This window comes from Lampetra fluviatilis, chromosome 2, assembly GCF_964198595.1.
Source record: "Lampetra fluviatilis chromosome 2, kcLamFluv1.1, whole genome shotgun sequence".
Classification (NCBI taxonomy): domain Eukaryota; kingdom Metazoa; phylum Chordata; class Hyperoartia; order Petromyzontiformes; family Petromyzontidae; genus Lampetra; species Lampetra fluviatilis.
The window spans coordinates 6,374,431-6,392,201 of NC_136276.1; the positions used below are offsets into that span (position 1 = coordinate 6,374,431).

The 17,771-nt window shown below is 46.6% G+C and overlaps 1 protein-coding gene across 10 annotated transcripts in view; it reads right to left on the reverse strand.

Annotated features, from left to right (window-relative positions):
- The window catches only part of RAPGEF4 (Rap guanine nucleotide exchange factor 4), a 92,627-nt gene that overhangs the window by 30,368 nt on the left and 44,488 nt on the right, over positions 1-17,771 (reverse strand). For 7 of the 10 annotated variants that reach the window (XM_078866888.1, XM_078866880.1, XM_078866922.1 and 4 more), the window contains 3 exons: positions 15,129-15,198; positions 13,593-13,657; positions 467-538 (listed from right to left, as the gene is read on the reverse strand). In XM_078866888.1, the coding sequence (XP_078723014.1) occupies positions 467-538; positions 13,593-13,657; positions 15,129-15,198 (207 nt within the window). Of the gene's footprint in view, positions 1-466; positions 539-5,261; positions 5,844-13,592; positions 13,658-15,128; positions 15,199-17,771 lie in introns of those variants that run through there. The other 3 variants (XM_078866955.1, XM_078866904.1, XM_078866929.1) reach the window with 2 other exon arrangements.

The following is a 17,771-nucleotide window of genomic DNA, read 5'->3' on the forward strand; positions in this document are numbered from 1 at the left end:
TCACTCAGCAGTAGATTGACGAAAGGCTGTAAATCACTATTGTTGTATTTTATACCTCCATTAGTCACCATTGTGTTTGAGATAGAAATGGACAAATTTGTCAGTGTCTTTAATTATTGCATCTACGGAGAAAAAAACCCGTCGATTTCATTGCATCTGGTTACGCTGCAACCACTGTATTATATTTCTGCATGTCTCCTTCATTGCGTGGTGCAGTGTAATTGGCATAGGCCCTGATGCAAGGAATGACATATGGGGCCCCCTGTACAATTTGCCAGCAATGTTTGTGGCTTGGTGCCTGGGCGCACCCCTCCAGCTCACGGCCGCTGATGCAACTGCACAGCCTGCACGCTCTACGGCTGGAACACAAACCCCGTGGGAGAAGGTCAAGGTTCACGTCCATCCAGTGCCGCGGTGCGTGTGGTGTGTGTGTGGCGAGCAAACAGAAGGGGTGGGGGGGGGTTACCTGGCTCATGAGCGAAACCTGGCCCAGAGGTTTTAATGGCCGGTGGGAGACTGTGGTCTCTATTATAGGAGTCTGGAACAAAAAAAAAATACAAAAAACGGAATATGCATGCATGGCAAACAATGCAACAGAACGAAAGCAAAAAAACCCCATTAAAATCAATCAAACTTTGAACAACAAAACACAGACGTGCACCGAATACAATGAATTACAGTACGTGGCAAACGAACGGAACTGTCAATTAAATTACGTGGCGAGTAATTGAATAAGCAATAGGAAGCGTTTGTAAAGAGGCGCCTGCAAATACCACTGCAGGTTTAGTGTTCCAAAGAGTGGCAACCGTAAGCACCACGGCCGTGAGTCACAACACAGCAGCTCAGGTGACGTGTTTACGGCTCTGCCGCCTGACACGGTCAGGCTTGGAGGTTGCCGGCACCTGGCAGGTGTTTCCAACGTCACGCGAGGAGGGCTCGGTTCCATCGCGTTCAAGGGCCAGGTGACCGTGCATGTGCACAGGCCCGCTTCCGCAGTGAAGCTGAACGCAAGTGACGAATGCGCAACGGGCTTTGCCGAGACCATTACGGTGATCGCGAGGCTTCGCTGCTGCCCAAATAAAGCTTTAATCTTTTGCCTCTGTGAATCTACGAATGCTCCATTTACTCGCCGCTCTCGTTATTGCCGCTCCTACCGAGTTCTCTTAAAGAGCTCCTTTCTCACTCCCGCACATCTCTGAGATCGTCATCGGCCACGGTCAATCCACGGTTGGATGAGGGCCTCCCTGAGCTATCGTCGTCACCGTCTCTCACGACGCAGCAATATGGAATGAGAATTAGTCCACCGTAAAACTGTGCCCGAATTCCCAGCTGGACAGCGCTACACTTCCCACCAGTAAATCTTCGTTTCTCTTGAATTTTGCATTGTTACACAAGCGGACGTCAATGCGTTGTATCGGTCGGAATTCCTATACTACTACAATGTTGTAAAGTGGTAAATCGTCATCATTTTGAAATCTACTTTTCACTGCACTTCATTGCTTTAATCCAAAATAACTGCTCAAATTTTGTTATTATTTATTATTGTAAAAAGGCATGTGCAGTTACAAATTGTTGTCAGTACTGTGATGGTTTATTGTTTATTTCATGGTTACTTAACAAATGTATTTTGTTAAATGCAATGCTTGTATGTTTAAACCGATATTTTACTATAAATACAAAGTTAATTAAGTGGACTATCCATAGAAGTGTTTTGGGTTAAATCGCGTAAATATATAAATGTGTCGTTAAAACCCGCCACACATTTATATATTTACACGATCTAACCCAAAAAAACCTCTATTATGGATAATATTGGTCGCGAAAGCCTACATGTTAAACTAAGTCGAATATACGCTTCCTTCCTTCCTGCACCTGTCCCTCCACATAAAACAAACTATTTTTTTTTTATAAATACAAGTATTTACACGCATCCAATCGGCCCCATGGCCTTCTGGGAGTGAATTCTTCCAGCATCTTTGATTTAATACTCGTAATCTCTGGACCGGTTTCAACATTCGGTGTCTCATTAGCAGAGTCAGGCTTTCTCAAGCCAATGCTGGCCAGCCACCACGTGTTTTAGATAGGGACCTTTTTCATTTAAATCGGTCTCAATCCTATGGTGTTCATGTGACACTAAGGAACAAACACCGTGGATCATTTGAGCCTCACCGTTCGTTAGGGCAGCTTCCATAGGTTCACAACAATGACCCTCAGAGGAGGTGTTCTCCAATCCGAGGGGTCAAGGTTTGCAGAGACTACAGGCTTCCCATGAGCCACGAATATCAACACTAAGCTCATCAGATTTGAAATGCAGTTCGCTTAAATTTATCCGCAAGCTGATTTTCCGTGCAGTTTGCAAAACAGAAATTGGGTGCAGCATTCTGCGTTCAATCTTGCCTCTAACATGCGCTTGATCTATTATTAGCCGCTCCTTATTCGTGACTCAGTGACCTATTACTTGAAGAGAGAATAAAAACAGACTGAAATCGTCTGGATTCTTCACTCCCCCCTCCCCCCAGTCGACATATACTTCACTGTATAAGCCATAATTATGACTGTATAAACTAATTTACAAGTGTCTGTGTACAGTATTTTTTTTCCCGGGGACACAACTATGCCCCCATTGCATACGGTGTGAAGGAAGTTCAACATGCATGCATGCATGCATACATAAATCTCGGAGAGTTGATCCGAAGGTAGAAAAACTACTCTATTAATTTACTTAGTTTTTGCTGTACTTCAATTACATCATGGGACCTTTTTTTCCAGTATCCAAAATGATGAAAAATAGGAATAGGTTTTACATTTGGTGTTTGAACACCAAATAGTGAGACAAGGTGAGGCAAGGCCTTAAAGAAGGCTGTCTCTGGTGTAGGCCAATTCGTTTCAAAGACAATGCATTAACAGAGCCACAATGTACTTAAATGAGTTTTTTTAACCCCTTGAAAAAAAAGAGTTTTCACCTGAAACACTTAAGATATTAATCCTGTACACTGTTTCCTCCTTCCCTATCCGAGTGATTATTGCAGGAGCACACAACCGCGAAATTTTACATCTCCATGGCCGAATTAAGCACACAAGCACGCCTCTGACACGATCAACTTCTGACTATGGTTGCGCAACACGGTCGCGTGGAAATTGTGTCCATTTTGCAGTTCGTGACCCGGTCCTAATGATGTCACGGACAAATGAATTACGCACAATGGGTGTGATGAAGCAAAAAAAAAAGTATAATTGGCAATTGCGGCAAAAATCCGGCAGAATGAGCAGTCGACACGAACCGCACAAACAAAAAAGTTAATCTCAATCGGATCATCGCGCCGAAACGCACAGCGCCCGCAACTTGGAGTACACTCATGTGTGCTTCGTCGTTTGTATCACACAGGTACGATCTAATTGGCAGGCTTTTGCTTTCGCGTGGTATATTTGTAAGAACATTGGAATTTTATCTTATTTTATATTCAAACAAAATATTGGGAGCTCTAGAAGGGAAGGTTTGCGTGGTCGAGTGAGTGCGTGGTAGGGCAGCAAAGGTAGTTTGATGTCCATAGTCATCAGTGCACTGGAAAAAGGTGCTTTCAGGAAAGTCGCTGAACTTGACTATCAATAACCACATTGTCAATGCACTAGCATAATTTATATCCCGGAGTTAATGATACACCACATGCAAAAGGGGCACTTTAACCCCCCCTCAGGCCATTCTTTGTTAACTTCAATTTAAAAAGTTGCTTATAAACTCAAGACTCAATCAGCTGACTTATCAGATAGAATTACTCACAAGCTATACTGTAAACTGCTCCAAGCACTGCATTTTACCAACGTGTTTGCAACATGAAAACAAGAAATGCCGGTAATGAAAATAATCGGGGGAATGAACGCGTTTGACGAGCATTCCTGCCAATATTAATTAAAATAAACATTTAATTGTTGTGGCAAGGGCGACAGGGGAACAGAACATGCTAATGGTGCCGCAAAACAGGTGTGCCATGAAGAGAGTGCGGACCAAACCGTGTTGCAATACGTTTCGCGAGAAAGAACTATGAGAAACTCATCAACAAGAGTAACGATATACACGCAAAAGGCCGTTCAGAGGCAGCAAATGCCGCGATTCAAGAGGCCGAAATGGAGTCTCTATTTGCAAGAGAGACCTGGGTCACAAAAAGTGACAAAAGTACGACAATGAAGAAAAAGGCAGTCGGAACAGATTGTGACCGTGTGAAGAAGTGGACAAAAAAACTATTCCCCGGGAGGATTTCATTGCAAGATGGGATAGGTGTTTTACTTTCCCCTAATTTGTGAAGGACAAAAACCAGAAATTGCATTAGTCCGCCGCCACTGCCAACGGTGAAGAGTCGCATGGTAGCGAGATCAAGGCACCCGGCATTTAGCGGCATCACGGTGCTTTGTGTACAGCAACAACCGATGTTGTGTGATAAAGCTGCTGACATTACAAATAGAGTCATCTACATGGCCATCTCCTGTGTGCCGGCTCAAGGTTATGGAACTCGCAGTGCCCGGGTACTGAATGTACGCTTCTATAGGGAAATTCTCAGTGGCAATGTTTAACTGCGGTACGGCCACTGCCAGGCAATGCAGTTCCCACATCGCCAGTGCCAAGTAGGCACTGCCAAGAGGGGCGATTATTGCAAAAATGCGGAATAACCAATTACAATTCTTATCTATTTAAAAAAAATCACTCTGTTATGCAACTAGAGGAATTCGCATGGAATAAGTTGGTTTGACCTTTATGATGCAAAGCCAATTTCCAGAGCTGGCAATCAGCCAAGGATTCTAAAGCTGCACGGAGTCGGGGGGTTCTGCTCACGCAGAGAAGTTACGTGGCTTAACAATGATCACTTCGGGATGTCTCCACCACTACCAAAAAGCACATTTTGAAAGCGGAGTTAATCTCCAATATACACAGCACAACACTGAAGTTCCAGATGACGATCGGCGTTCTGCCAAATACACGTCCTAAAAAATACTTTGTGCCCTCAAAATATCACGCAGCAATAGAGGACACATTTTGTCAGGATACCCGGCATTGGCTGAATCTATTGAGCAGCTGCCATCGTGATTACAAGGGAGGGAATTTTTCGTTTCATGGACTGTGTTGCAGGTCACAGAAAAAATAACTACCAGACAGCGTGGGTGTCCGTCGACATCGCATCGACTCAAAAGGGCCGCGTACGCACAACATTGCAGACAATGTATACGTTTGACAATTAAACAAAAATACCAAAGCAAACGATTCTATTTACCCATCGCAATCCGCGTATCGTGAAATCAAGACTGTTGCCGTCGGGAAGTTCGTATCTGCGTCCCAGCGAATGGTGCGACAGGTTCGGCCAGTTGAGCCTCAGCTCTCGGTCGGCGTTGAAGGCGCCGTCGGAGAGTTGCCGCCGCAGCGTCCGTTTCAGCATCTCCATGGGACCGCGGACTTTGGCGCTTCCAGCCGCCGCGTCTTGAGTGGGGGACACTTCCATTTGGAAGCGTCTCCGAGCGACTCTCCCGACTCTTCGGACAAGTCCAGTCGAGAGAAGTTCAGCGATTGCCGAGCCAAGGTCTTTCGGACGCGAAGGGCATCGCTGGCGGAGTGGATCGAACGCGCGCGCTCGAGCAAGGAGCTTCGAAATGAAAGCAGAGATCGGACGAATTTAGTAAGCAAAAGGCGTCCGCTTCATCTTCATTCGGCGGCGAACCGAGAGACGGAACCCCGCGCCCCTTCCCGGCACAGTGTTCTGCCGAGGGTCCTCGGCTGCAGCCGTGGGTGATGATGTGAGAAATCTCAGCGGCGCGTTCCAGCAGGGGCAGTCTCGCGCTACAACGCCGGCTCGCCCAGGCGGTCGCCGTCTCGTAAAGCCCACGAACCGGTTTGGGGCAAGGGCGGTCGGCTCCGACTGCGCTCTCAGCGCCCCGATAATAACCCACGCGGGCTGGGCGGCGAGAGGCCACGGCAGCGCCTCCCACAGCGGCCTTTGGCACGCTCGCGGCGATAATAAAACGAAGGCGTGGGGGAGAAGGTGTGTGCGAGGGCGGGGCACGGACTCCTGAAATCGCGGCGACGATTGCTCCATGCCGGGACGCGGCGGCCGCGCAGAGCGCACATTCCGATCGCGCACGCATCTTCGCGAATTTCAACAGATTCTATTTACTGGCAGACAAAACAAAAATCCAGTTCGAGATTCCTCGGGCAATTAACAATAACGAGTGTGCCGCGTTAGTCGTAGTTGTTGTTCCTTCCCCCACCCCATACCTCCGATTATCACGATTGACTACCGACAGTGCCAAAAGGTCGACGTGCATGCACGCAGGTGCATTTTCTTTTTCATTTTAACACCAAAAATGCCAACAAATTCAAAATATGCGGCTGGTAACCCGTAAGCAAAAGCAATGTGCCGGCACAATGCTTTCATGAACGTTTCCACAAAATGACAAATATCCGAGCACTTCAGAGTGAGGTATGTGGGGTGTGGCATTTTGAAACGCACCTTTTGGACAAAAGTGCGTGTGTGTGTTTTTTCACGATGGCTTTGTGAACAGGCCTGTAAGGAGATGCGTGCTCGGGCTGTGAGAGGCGAGGGGGGGTGTTTTCGGTACTTCACAGTCTTTTGTTTAACCATGGGCAAAACCCAAGAGAAGGACATACACAGGTGAAATACATCATCTTGACCTTAAAAGTGGGTGGACTTGGCCAGGACACACGTCTCCAAGGGATGGATGATGGACATTGATCAAAACCCATGACAGAGTGTCAGGCGGGGGGAGGTGGGAGGGGGGACACACACGCCTGAGGGTGATGTCCACCGTCAAATATCGAGCTGCCGCTATCAGCATATCAGAAGATGTCAGCATCTCAGGAGATGTCAGCATCTCATGCTGATAGCGGCAGCTCGGGGAGAACTTCATCCAGGAGTGGACTGATCGTGGCTCGTGACGTCTCATGAATATTCGCCAACGATCGATACCGTGACTGCGCCTTCACGCGGCTGTGCGTTTGGTCAGCATTTGTTCACGCATATTTGACGGGGATGAAAATAAAATACGACGTTGTCTCGGCATTTTGCCAAACAACAGCTTCCAGAAACACATAAGCGTTCCGCTTAATGAGGAGAGCAACCTTAACACCGATCATTAACATGCCGGAACAACGCCGTGCAAACCCACCTCTAATGGTAACCGATGGCCCTGGCTTAAGAGTTGGGGGTCTTAAGGTGAACGCTGATGTCGGGGGTGGCATTTGAGCGACACAGATGATCAGGGATGTTCAGGGATGTTCAGCGACAACCGAGGAGTTCCCGCCCCCACCACACACACACACACACTCGACCACACAAGCGATTAGAACATCACCCACAAGGGCTCGCGGCCAATGGGTGGTGTAGATGGGGGGCACTGCCCACGTTGATAATTGACGAGCGGCGTTTTCTGCAAACCTCTACCCACCCACCCGACCCTCCTGCGGGGTGTTTTGGAAACAGGTTCTACCGAACGTGCAAGTTCTGTGCACATGCGGGTGATTATACAAACACGCCTGCCGCCGCATTTATCATCATAATCACCATCAATGCGCGTCCAACCAAAAAAAAACGCTCGTGTCGTGTTCAAGGTGTCGTTTCTACCGGGTGAGAGAATTTCAAACAGATGAGAAGCGATTGGGGTTTATGTTATTTTCAATATATCTGAGCGGAGTCAGAGAATGAGGCACGATGATGACGCAGACAGCTTCTTGGTGGACGATCACTTTCAGCAGTGGCCCTGGGTTACCTGTCGTTCCAAAAACGGCTCGGAGCGACGCGTTGCGGCGACTGCACATTTTTTGTACGATACGTAATAAGCAGAGTTACATAAATGAACAAGCTGCGCCTCGCCCAGACGTTATGTGCATTAGATAACGGTGAAGCGATGCTCTTAATAAGACAGCGTTAAACAAGACGTGTGTTACTCTTTGGCTCTTTCGGTAAAGTCACGTAGAAAGAAAATAAATTAAATAATATAATACGACGTTTCGATTGCAACAAAAGCAACCGTCGTCAGGTAGAACTAAATGTGATCGAGAGACAAAACACAGGCACGGAGACACAGACAGACACACAAGCAGAGAGAGACAACACAGAGACACACAGAGAGAGAGACAGACAACATAGACACACAGAGACCCAATGACTCTGTGTCGAGGCCTTACATAGGCAGAGTTTGACTTCTATATTTGGGGGGGGGTGGCAGGGGGTTAGCTTTGTCCCTTACTTTAACTGTAAACTACTCAAAATAAATTAAGGTGTCCAGTTTTGGAATGGGCATTGCCCTCCCCCTCCCGAAAAACTCCGCGCATGGTTTTGTTTTTGTCGCAGCAGTTTGCGAGCACACACACGTGGCAGCGCTGCTTATGGCATTGCATTGTGGACGGGGGTTTTCTCCCAATCGAATCCCTCCACCCCAGCAAAGGGCAGCAGTGAACTCAGCAGCCGGCGTCCCTTGACGCAGCGAAACGTCGCCCCCAGGGGCTGCGGACAGTGTCAGTGACGGCGGCTCAGCATCTCTCGAGATACAATCGCAGCCGCCGCTCGGACACATCCCTGGGCTGAGACGCCAAAAACAAACGCCACCGGTGATTACACTGGTCAACACACTTTTTCTGGCATAAGGTATTCCAACGGTTTTAATGTAATTTTGGGGTGCTGATTCCAAATCTGGTATCAGTTTTTGTCTATCACATCAGGTTTTTGAGATATCAAATATTGCATTTTCAATAAAAACTGCGGAAGAAAAATATTAAATAAATGTGGATATCTACATAAAATTATATTATAAACACACTATCCTAAAAATACAGCACCATATTTTAACATTAAAGCAGTCACTGACTCGCAACAACTTGCAATCATAAGTGACAGAGTTAATTTTGGGTAAAATCAATGAAAATGGGGTATGCCGATAGCATAAAAATGATGTGATAGAGCAAATCTGAGATCAGATTTGGAATCAGCACCCTGAAATTAGTCTAAAACAGCTGCAAAAGTCCAGGCCAGAAAAAAATGTTTTTTTTTTGTTGACCAGTGTTATCTAAGGGACCCTTTTGTTGCCAGTATCAAAATGATGTGAGAAAAAAAATATATATAATAATGGGTTTCAGCCTTCCTGGCAATACAACGGATGTTAAGGTGTTCAAACACCAAGGCATCAACGATCTGCATTCGCCGCACATATACTTGTGGGAAAAAACATGCACACACAAACATGCCGCGTGGCAACATATGCATTGTCGTTGATGCATTGCCATAGGTATCTATGTGGTGTTTGAACATCTTAGCATTTGTTTTTATTGCCGGGAAGGTTAAAGCCTATTGCCACCGGTGATATCTTCAATGTGTGTGAGCCGTGAACACTTGCTCGATTCTTCTTCGTCTGGCTGGATGAACCGCAAGTTTCGGTCGACGTCCAGATGAGTTACTCAGGAAATTGCTTTGGTTGATGTGCAGTGTATTGCTTCAATATCTTCGTTGAGTTTTCAGAGTTCAGAATTGTTCACGACTGTGTGATCTCACACTCAGAGTCGCACTCACATACAATCTCATAGACATAATAACCCATAGACTTGCGTAGAATTAACACTGGTTCACTACTTTGTGGTCAATAATGGTCTTTTAGATGTTTCTGAAATGACACGCCGGGCTTTATTTGAATTTCTACTTGTGAGGGCCGTAGTGGGATGATTGATGGAATGTCGTATCTAGATTCAATCCTGAAGGTTCCTTAATGGGATCGGTGATCAGGTGCTGGTTCAGGATTACATTCGCTTGCAAGGATATTCATGAAAGCATCACGTGGGCAGTCTTTTCACTCTGCACAAAAGCCTGCTTATTAATTCTAACCTTACTCCCTCCCTTTGATACTGCTAATCCTGCATAATGCATAGGCATAATGACTTTAAACCCCTCGCCAAACCTCCTACGCATTTCACAAGTAGTACTAATCGCATATCTGCATTTCCCATAAATATGCTAAATTCCTCTTGATATGCAAATTATTTTGTCAAGACGCTCTTCGCCCCTCCATCCCAGCATAAATAGTCGCTCCAAGCCTGGGGCGTGCCATTAAGACTCTGCCTTCTCGACAGACCTGTTCTCCACCTGAAGACGGCTGCTTGCGTTGTGGCCGAAACGTCGTGAGAATTATTTTATTATGTTTTATTTTTATTATTTTATTATGTTTAATTTTTATTATTTTCTTATTTTCCTTCTACGTGACTTTACCCAAAAAACCAAGAAGAAAAAAGCCTGCTTCTTGCCATTGGTGCCTTCTAAAGCCTCTTCCGAACAAAAGTTTGGTAAACTTTGCACGACTGCACGTTCACAGCCAGTGGCACGGCTGGTGTGTGTTCGGAACCGATCTAAACTTCTACGAATATAACTAATGTTAAATCCATGGAGAAAAACCTCGAGAAACTTTGAAAACCAAGATATATTTTTCAAACCAGTATTCTGAAACACACAACAAACTCACTCATCAAGCAAGGCGAGTGCTATTGACGTTCTCTGGAACCTAAAGAAATCTGAATTTCAAAAACGCTCAAAGTTCACCACGAGACAAACATCTGTAAAACTGTTCGTACTAAATATATTGTCAGTGCACGTTCAGATCTGAAGGTAAATACTCTTATCCAGCAGCACTTGCCTATCTCTTCTATTTATCCTCCAGAAATATCCGTCCCTTTAAGAGCGGTAGTGACGGTGATAATGCTGCACAAAGGTCACAACTCAAGCGAGCACACAGAGCATGACCTGTGCCCCGCTGGTTTAATTACGGTTAACTATTGGACATTGTTTAAATATACAAAACACACATAACCATATGTACAGTGCAACAACAGTGGTACAGATGCCCCATAGCCTTTACAGGACTGCTGTTAGCGAGCGTCTATTTAGGACGGCATGTATGCATGTTGAACTTCTTTCGCACAATAGTAGCCACCGTGCTAATCGGAGGTGCGAGGGACAACAAACTAAACACATTGGCGCACGAGGGGTGGTTTCACTGGCACCATGCCTCTGTCTCCCACAGTGCCGTTATTTTCAAACACCACTGGGTGCTCATTTAAGGCTGAGCCAACCTAGGGGATGCCGGGGAGCATTTCTCCAATCACTCGCCACTGATGTTGTTGGCGTTGGACTTGGCCGGGAATTGAACTCGGGTGCCGGGTTCGTTGCACACTGCGCGAACCATGCCTCCACCGCTCTCCCACTGTACCACACTTACATACACAACACAAAAACAAAGAATCCTCCATATAGCCATAGCAGACTGTTGGAGCAAGTGCTGTTAGCGAGCACCTATGAAGGCCGGAACAGCACACGAAGGCGTGGGAGGCCAGCACCACGCCCGACCGCCTTTGTCTCCCTAGTGGCGATATTTAAACACTACACCAGGTACTCTTTTGCAGCTGAGTCGACCTAGGGAAGGCCAGAACCGATTCGGATAATCGTCACTGGTGTTGGCCATGAGCGGGAATCGAACTCGGTTCGCTTGGTTTGTAGCAGAGCGCGCTGACAACTGCTGCCATACCGCTTCTCTACACAGTATACAGACCACACACACGCACACCAACATTTAAGGTCATTTGTTAGCACAGTCTACTTTTGTGGTGCTGCGAGCAAATACCCACGATGGCACAAAGTGGAGACGGTGGGGCCAGCGCCATACGACGGATGCCATAAAAAACAGACATGTCCTACATGAAAAGAGTCGGGAGTTTGATCAAGCAACAATTCCATTAAGCAGGCCAAGTGTTGCGTTTATACCGGGTCAGTCAAAAATTGTTCGAGCACTGTAAGAGAGGTGTGTGCCATGGTGAGAGACGTTGAAACATTCTCTGTGCCTCCAGCGCAGGTGGAGTTTGTTTTGCCCGTGTGCACTTTAATCAAATGCCGAACCCAAAAAACTGTTTCGTCAAAAAACATCCCAAACACTACCCTCACTAAATCATCATCATCCTCAACCATCGTAACGTGGAACCAAGGGAAGTGGATACAAAACGAAACCAAACTAACAACAAAATCTAAAACAATAACATCAACAGCAGCCATCGCGGGCAGCAGTGACATTGACCGCCAAGGTGACGGGCCCTCCCGTGGCACGCGAGCCGACCGTGAGAGGGCACCTGGGAGCCACGGGCTCAGAGAGCGGCTCGGATTGCGCCACGTTTGGCACAGACGCTTTATTCAGGTCATCGGAAACCCACGCGGCTCCGCAGAGACACCACCGCCCGCTCACGATCGATGCAACGTTAAGAGGCGGCGATCAGAGCGAGGGGGTTAGTGGCTCCGTGGAGACTTCTCACCATTGAAACCCGGACGGGGCAAAGTTGATATTGTTCACGTGGATATTGGTCTCGCATTACTTCATAATTAACACACCGTCCAAAGTGGCCTCTTTGAGAAAGTGACAAAATGCTTTTTTATTTTTCTGCTGGGAGTTGTCTTCGTGTGTGGCATTTTGGAATGCGGTATTTGTCGGTAGTTCGTGGCGCAGGCTGTTGTTGTTTTTTTTTGACGTTACGGAACACAGGCCTGATCGGGCATCATTTCAGCGGCGTGCATTCCACAACGGCAGTGCGTTAACGGTATGGCCCCATACCCGCACGTTTATATTCTTATCCGATTTCTGCCGCGAGACAATTTTAATCGACCACGCAAGGAGGCCCATCTCTGGCAGGGCTTTTTCAGCACGATGCGAAGTGTTAACGAGGCCACAGCTTGCGAGCGATGGCCGCATGCCACAGCTCCGTGCGCAGATGGGACAAGCTACCCGAATGCCATGACATTTCGATCAGCAAGTTGTTTACAGTGTGTCATGCAGATGTTCGAGGCCTGCATAGGCCTTAATAGGTCCACCAAATACAATCCGAAAAGCATTGCATGTGCTACTATTCTATTTCGGATTTATATAACGTCCTTTTAAGGGTTCTTTAAAATGCTGGATTTACTCTCTTCATGACCAGAAGGTGGTGTTGTTATTATTGACATTTCCATGAGATGAATGCAACCACTTGCAATCTGCCGAAATGAAATGTCTCGGCTTTTTCGGTTAATCCATGTCTGACGTTCATTCAATAGCAAAGGTAACAGCCATTCGCCTCCAGAAGTGCTCAAGTTTCCACTTTACCTACGTCTTCTCTTTATCTACGGCTTCTCATTACAACGGTTGCAGACTAAACCAGCCAGTTTGACGGTCACAATGGCGACATGCCAGGTCTATACGTGGCATCGCTTTGTGTAATGTTTAAATACCGATGGTAGAGCGAACAATTCACTCCGTGTCTTTTCTATGGTGCTGAGCTCCAAGGCTCAAGTTTCTACGATGTTTGTAACACAAATATCGCGCCGTTGAGAGTCGTTTCACAATCGTAGTTTTTTGCCCGATTCTGTTACGTGTCTTTGGAACAATGGCCAATGACGACAATTCCGCTGCATTCTTCTCACTTAATGGCGACTGTTCCGTTGTGCGCAAAGCGAGGCAGGGGGAGATGAGTGATCCGGACTTCTCATAACATATGCGGCACGGAGGACACGCGGTTCGGACAATGACACACGCACCTTGCTCGGAAGCTTGGCGGAGGCGTACGAGGCATTGCCGCTGATGTTTTCTTTGTCAGCTATGCCTGGACAATTAAAATATAAGGGAAAAAATTCGCAAAAACGCTGAAACGTTAGAAACAGTCAATATTTTTAGACCGTGTAAAATGTTAATTTACTCACCATTGCATGGCTGAAGCAGGAGCAATATAAATGATTTAATGCATACAAGGGGAATGATGCTGCGGTGGTTCGCACACTGTGCTATGAACTCCACGACCTGAGTTTGAATCCCAGTCAGGGCTAAGATCAGTGGCGCGTGATCTCTGAACCACCAGTCCTGGGACAGCACTCCCCTTCCCCCACCCACCCACCCACCTTCACCAACCTGCACTGACCAGGATGGTGAAGTATGGTCACACAACCCCCATGACCAACAGTGTGGGGAAGTCTTCTTCTCGCAGTGGATTGGCTAAAGGGGATCATATGCATTGACACCATGGCTGGAAATTCCTTCTCATCTGCCACGGATTATCCACAGTTACCAAATACAACTATTGGAACTGGTGGCACCTGGCTTGTATTGGACTGTACATTTCTCAACATACAAGTGGGTTCAATACAATTTATTCATCAGAAACATGAACTGAATGCATACAAAACGGCGGCGAGTTTTCTTTGTCAAATCAACACGGGAGGGAGCGATGCTCATCTCTCTTTGCAGGGCTGAGCCAGTGGTGTAAATGACGCATTCTTATGGCAGGGACTAGTCACTTTACAGGAAAACCACTGTCAGCTTCCCACAGAGTGGTATCGATTTTAGCAACTCCACGAGGAATATAAGCATATACCAATTCAAAATAAAGAAACAGTCCCATTTCCGACCATAATTGGTCCAAATAATCAACATTGCACTTTTAAAAAATCGTGGTGTAAAACTGCAAAAAAATTCGATCGTAAAATTTGTTTTACTCAAAAATGAATAGAAAGACACAAAAAAACACGGAATAACGCGGTTTTGCAATGTACATTCCGTGAGCACGAGAGGCAACACCACGTGTCTATGAGCGGCGTCACAGCCTCGCACGTCTCGAGCCAATTCTCGTGCAGGTAAGACCAGGTGAAGCAGCTGCCCAAGCAATGCCCGCCGATCCAATATTCAGCAACGGCCCCATTTTGCGAAAAGACAATACAGAAAACATTCATAATGAATGATTTACAAGGAAGGCAAACAATGTGTGAACGGCCCAAAAAATGTGGGCAACAAAAGAAAGCACTCTGCAGTCGTGTTTCGAGTGAACACGGGACTCTAAAACACAAGGCTGCACAGAAACCATCCCATGCCAAAACGCACAAGCGATGTCAACCGGAAACTTATCGCTGGCAAAACGTAGTGTCCAAGATCGCTGCAGCCCATAATAGCACGTGGCCACAGAGACCCGGCTCACTTGAGTGGAACCGACACGGATAAATCTGTTGGGCTGAACTGTGCGCCGTCTCCGCCGTGGATGTGTGGGCGAGCGGCCATGACAGGACGAGGGAGAGAGGAGAACGTACCGTTTCCAGGCGTGGCTTCAGTCACTCCATATGGAGGAGCAAGGAGTCCAGCCATATATTGTCGATATTTCTGCAAAGAAACACAAAGACGTCGTGGCAATGTGAAGTGTGAATCGTAGAGACATCCCTTGCGGTAGTCGGCCTGGTCTCCACAGTCGGTCACACGACGGCGATGGAGGCTTGGTGAGGGCTTGGTGAGGGCCAGGTGATGCTGACGCTCGTACGAGTTGTTCTTAGCAGCGTGCGATCGTGTCTCATGCACGTGGAAACCCGTCGCAGAGGGAATGCACGGACAACCCAGTTTTACGTTGGTGTCTCTAAATCAATGGACATTCAATACCGGCTCCAAATCCAATCCCAAAAACATTTGAAGATCGCACTCACTGGACTCACCCCTGGCTACGTCCCCCTTCTCATCTCACTCTACTCAATTAATTCTAGATTTGAAGCTTTCGTGACTGCAAGGATTCATACTGTTTGTTTTTTTCGGTAAAGTCACGTAGGTAAAAAATCTAATAAAATCAACGAAAACAACTCAATTAAATCACGACGTTTCGGGCGCAACACAAGCATCCTTCTTCAGGTGAGGACAACGAAACAGTTGTGCTTTCGCTAAGTTGTCAGAAACGTCGTGATTTAATTTAGTTGTTTTCATTTATTTTATTAGATTTTTTACCTACGTGACTTTACCAAAAAAACAAAGAGTACCACTCTACTCCCCTCAATGCGATTAGCGCGGTTGGTCACGTACGGTTGCGAAAGAAGTTCAACATACAGTAGATACATGCGCTCTACACTGCATCAAGCAAGGCTTTTTTTTATTGAAGTCCCTTCCCTTGACAACCCGCGCTCAGTTGTAGGTCACTCATTCTCTTTTGCTGCTCCCATTGTCTGCAGCTCCCTTCTGGTCAGGGTCTTCATTCCCCTGTGCCTTTGGTTGCCTTTGGCTCGGAAATATATTTCCCCACTTTTCTGCACACCATCTTGAGATCCAGTTGCACTGACAAGCTATGTACACATTGTACGGTATTGTATTTAATAATAATTTCCCTCTGCTGCCGCTGCTACAGTCATCGTCATATTTCATTTTAAATATTAAGTTCGCTATTAAGCGCTCATCATATTCATTTTAACACTGCTCGCCTTAATTAGCTCGTCTTATTTCTGCTACACAGACAAGCGTTATGAACGTATTTCACAAGAAGGTAAGACCTGACGAAGGCGCTTTCAAGCATCCACAGGATACGCGGCTTGCAAAGAACAAAGATTTCCCAGCCTGTCAGAGGCGTGTGAGGTTCAGTGGGATTGAGAGGATTAGTGAGCCCGTGTCTCTTCCACGTGAGCCACATTCTCAATCGCCTGGACTACCACCCAATCCGTGCATGGACACGAGTGGGCGCCACGATGGCCACATGCTAACTGCCTCGCTTGGTGTACAAGGAGGTCGTGTGTTGTTGGGTCGCGACCGTGACGTCGGTATATTTGGAGTTTGCGTGTCTCTCTCTCCCCGTGGTCGCGTGGATTTCTCTCCGGGTCCTCCGGGTTTTCCCTCCACATTTAGAAACATGCGTTTTGAGTTACTCCTTGGTTCTTTCGGTAAAGTCACGGAGAAAGAAAATAAATTAAATAATAGAATACGACGTTTCGATTGCAACACAGGCGGTCGTCATCAGGTAGAACTAAATTTAAAAGACATACACAGCTCTCTCATCGCTAATCTCTCTGCTCCAGCAGACCCACCTCTCTCTCTGCACCCCCCCCTCTCTCTATTTAAGGCCAGACACAGAGGAATCGGGTATCTGTGTGTCTATGTTGTCTGTCTCTCTCTGTGTCTCTGTGTTCTCTCTCTCTTTGCTTGTGTGTCTGACTGTGTGTCTCCGTGTCTTTGTTTTGTCTCTCTCTCAAATTTAGTTCTAATTGATGACGACTGCTTGTGTTGCAATCGAAACGTCGTATTCTATTATTTAATTCATTTTCTTTCTACGTGACTTTACCGAAATAACCAAAGAGTAATTCCTGCAGTCACGAAAGCTTCAAATCCAGTGTATGCATTGAGAGTATTTGGCTGCTATAAATTTCCACATGATAAGCCACCTCGTTGAGCTATCATTTGTGGTCAGGTCGCTTCTGATAAAGAGCTGTGGAGCTAAGTTGGCCTTACCTGGTGAAATAAAAATAGTTAATAATTTATAAATACTCGTTTTGTAATTTAAAGATACGACCCCGTGTGGATTATCTGTACAGCCCACACATGCATTTCAACGATGGAAAACTGTTTATTTTCGCGAATAAACGATAATTTATTGATTCTTCTCACGGCTATTTTAGAGCTTTACCGAATCGCCAGGGTTTCCGCTGACTTTTTGGGTCGGAGGATGAGACTCAGCGGGCCGCTATGAAACCTTGCATCGCCCTCGCTCCATCTCCCGCTCCCTTTGCTTTCATGCAATACAGACACGTAAGTCTTCTATACACGACGAAGGTCCACGCAATATAAACACATTCCTGCGGAGGGAGCTGGGAGGAACGTTGGGTTGCTCGGTCACTGGGTAGGGTCAACGGCGGCGTGGTGTATTCCGCAAATATGGCCGACTGTGAGGGCGGGCACAAGCCGGCGTGAGTAGGTTAAACGTTGAGTTTTAT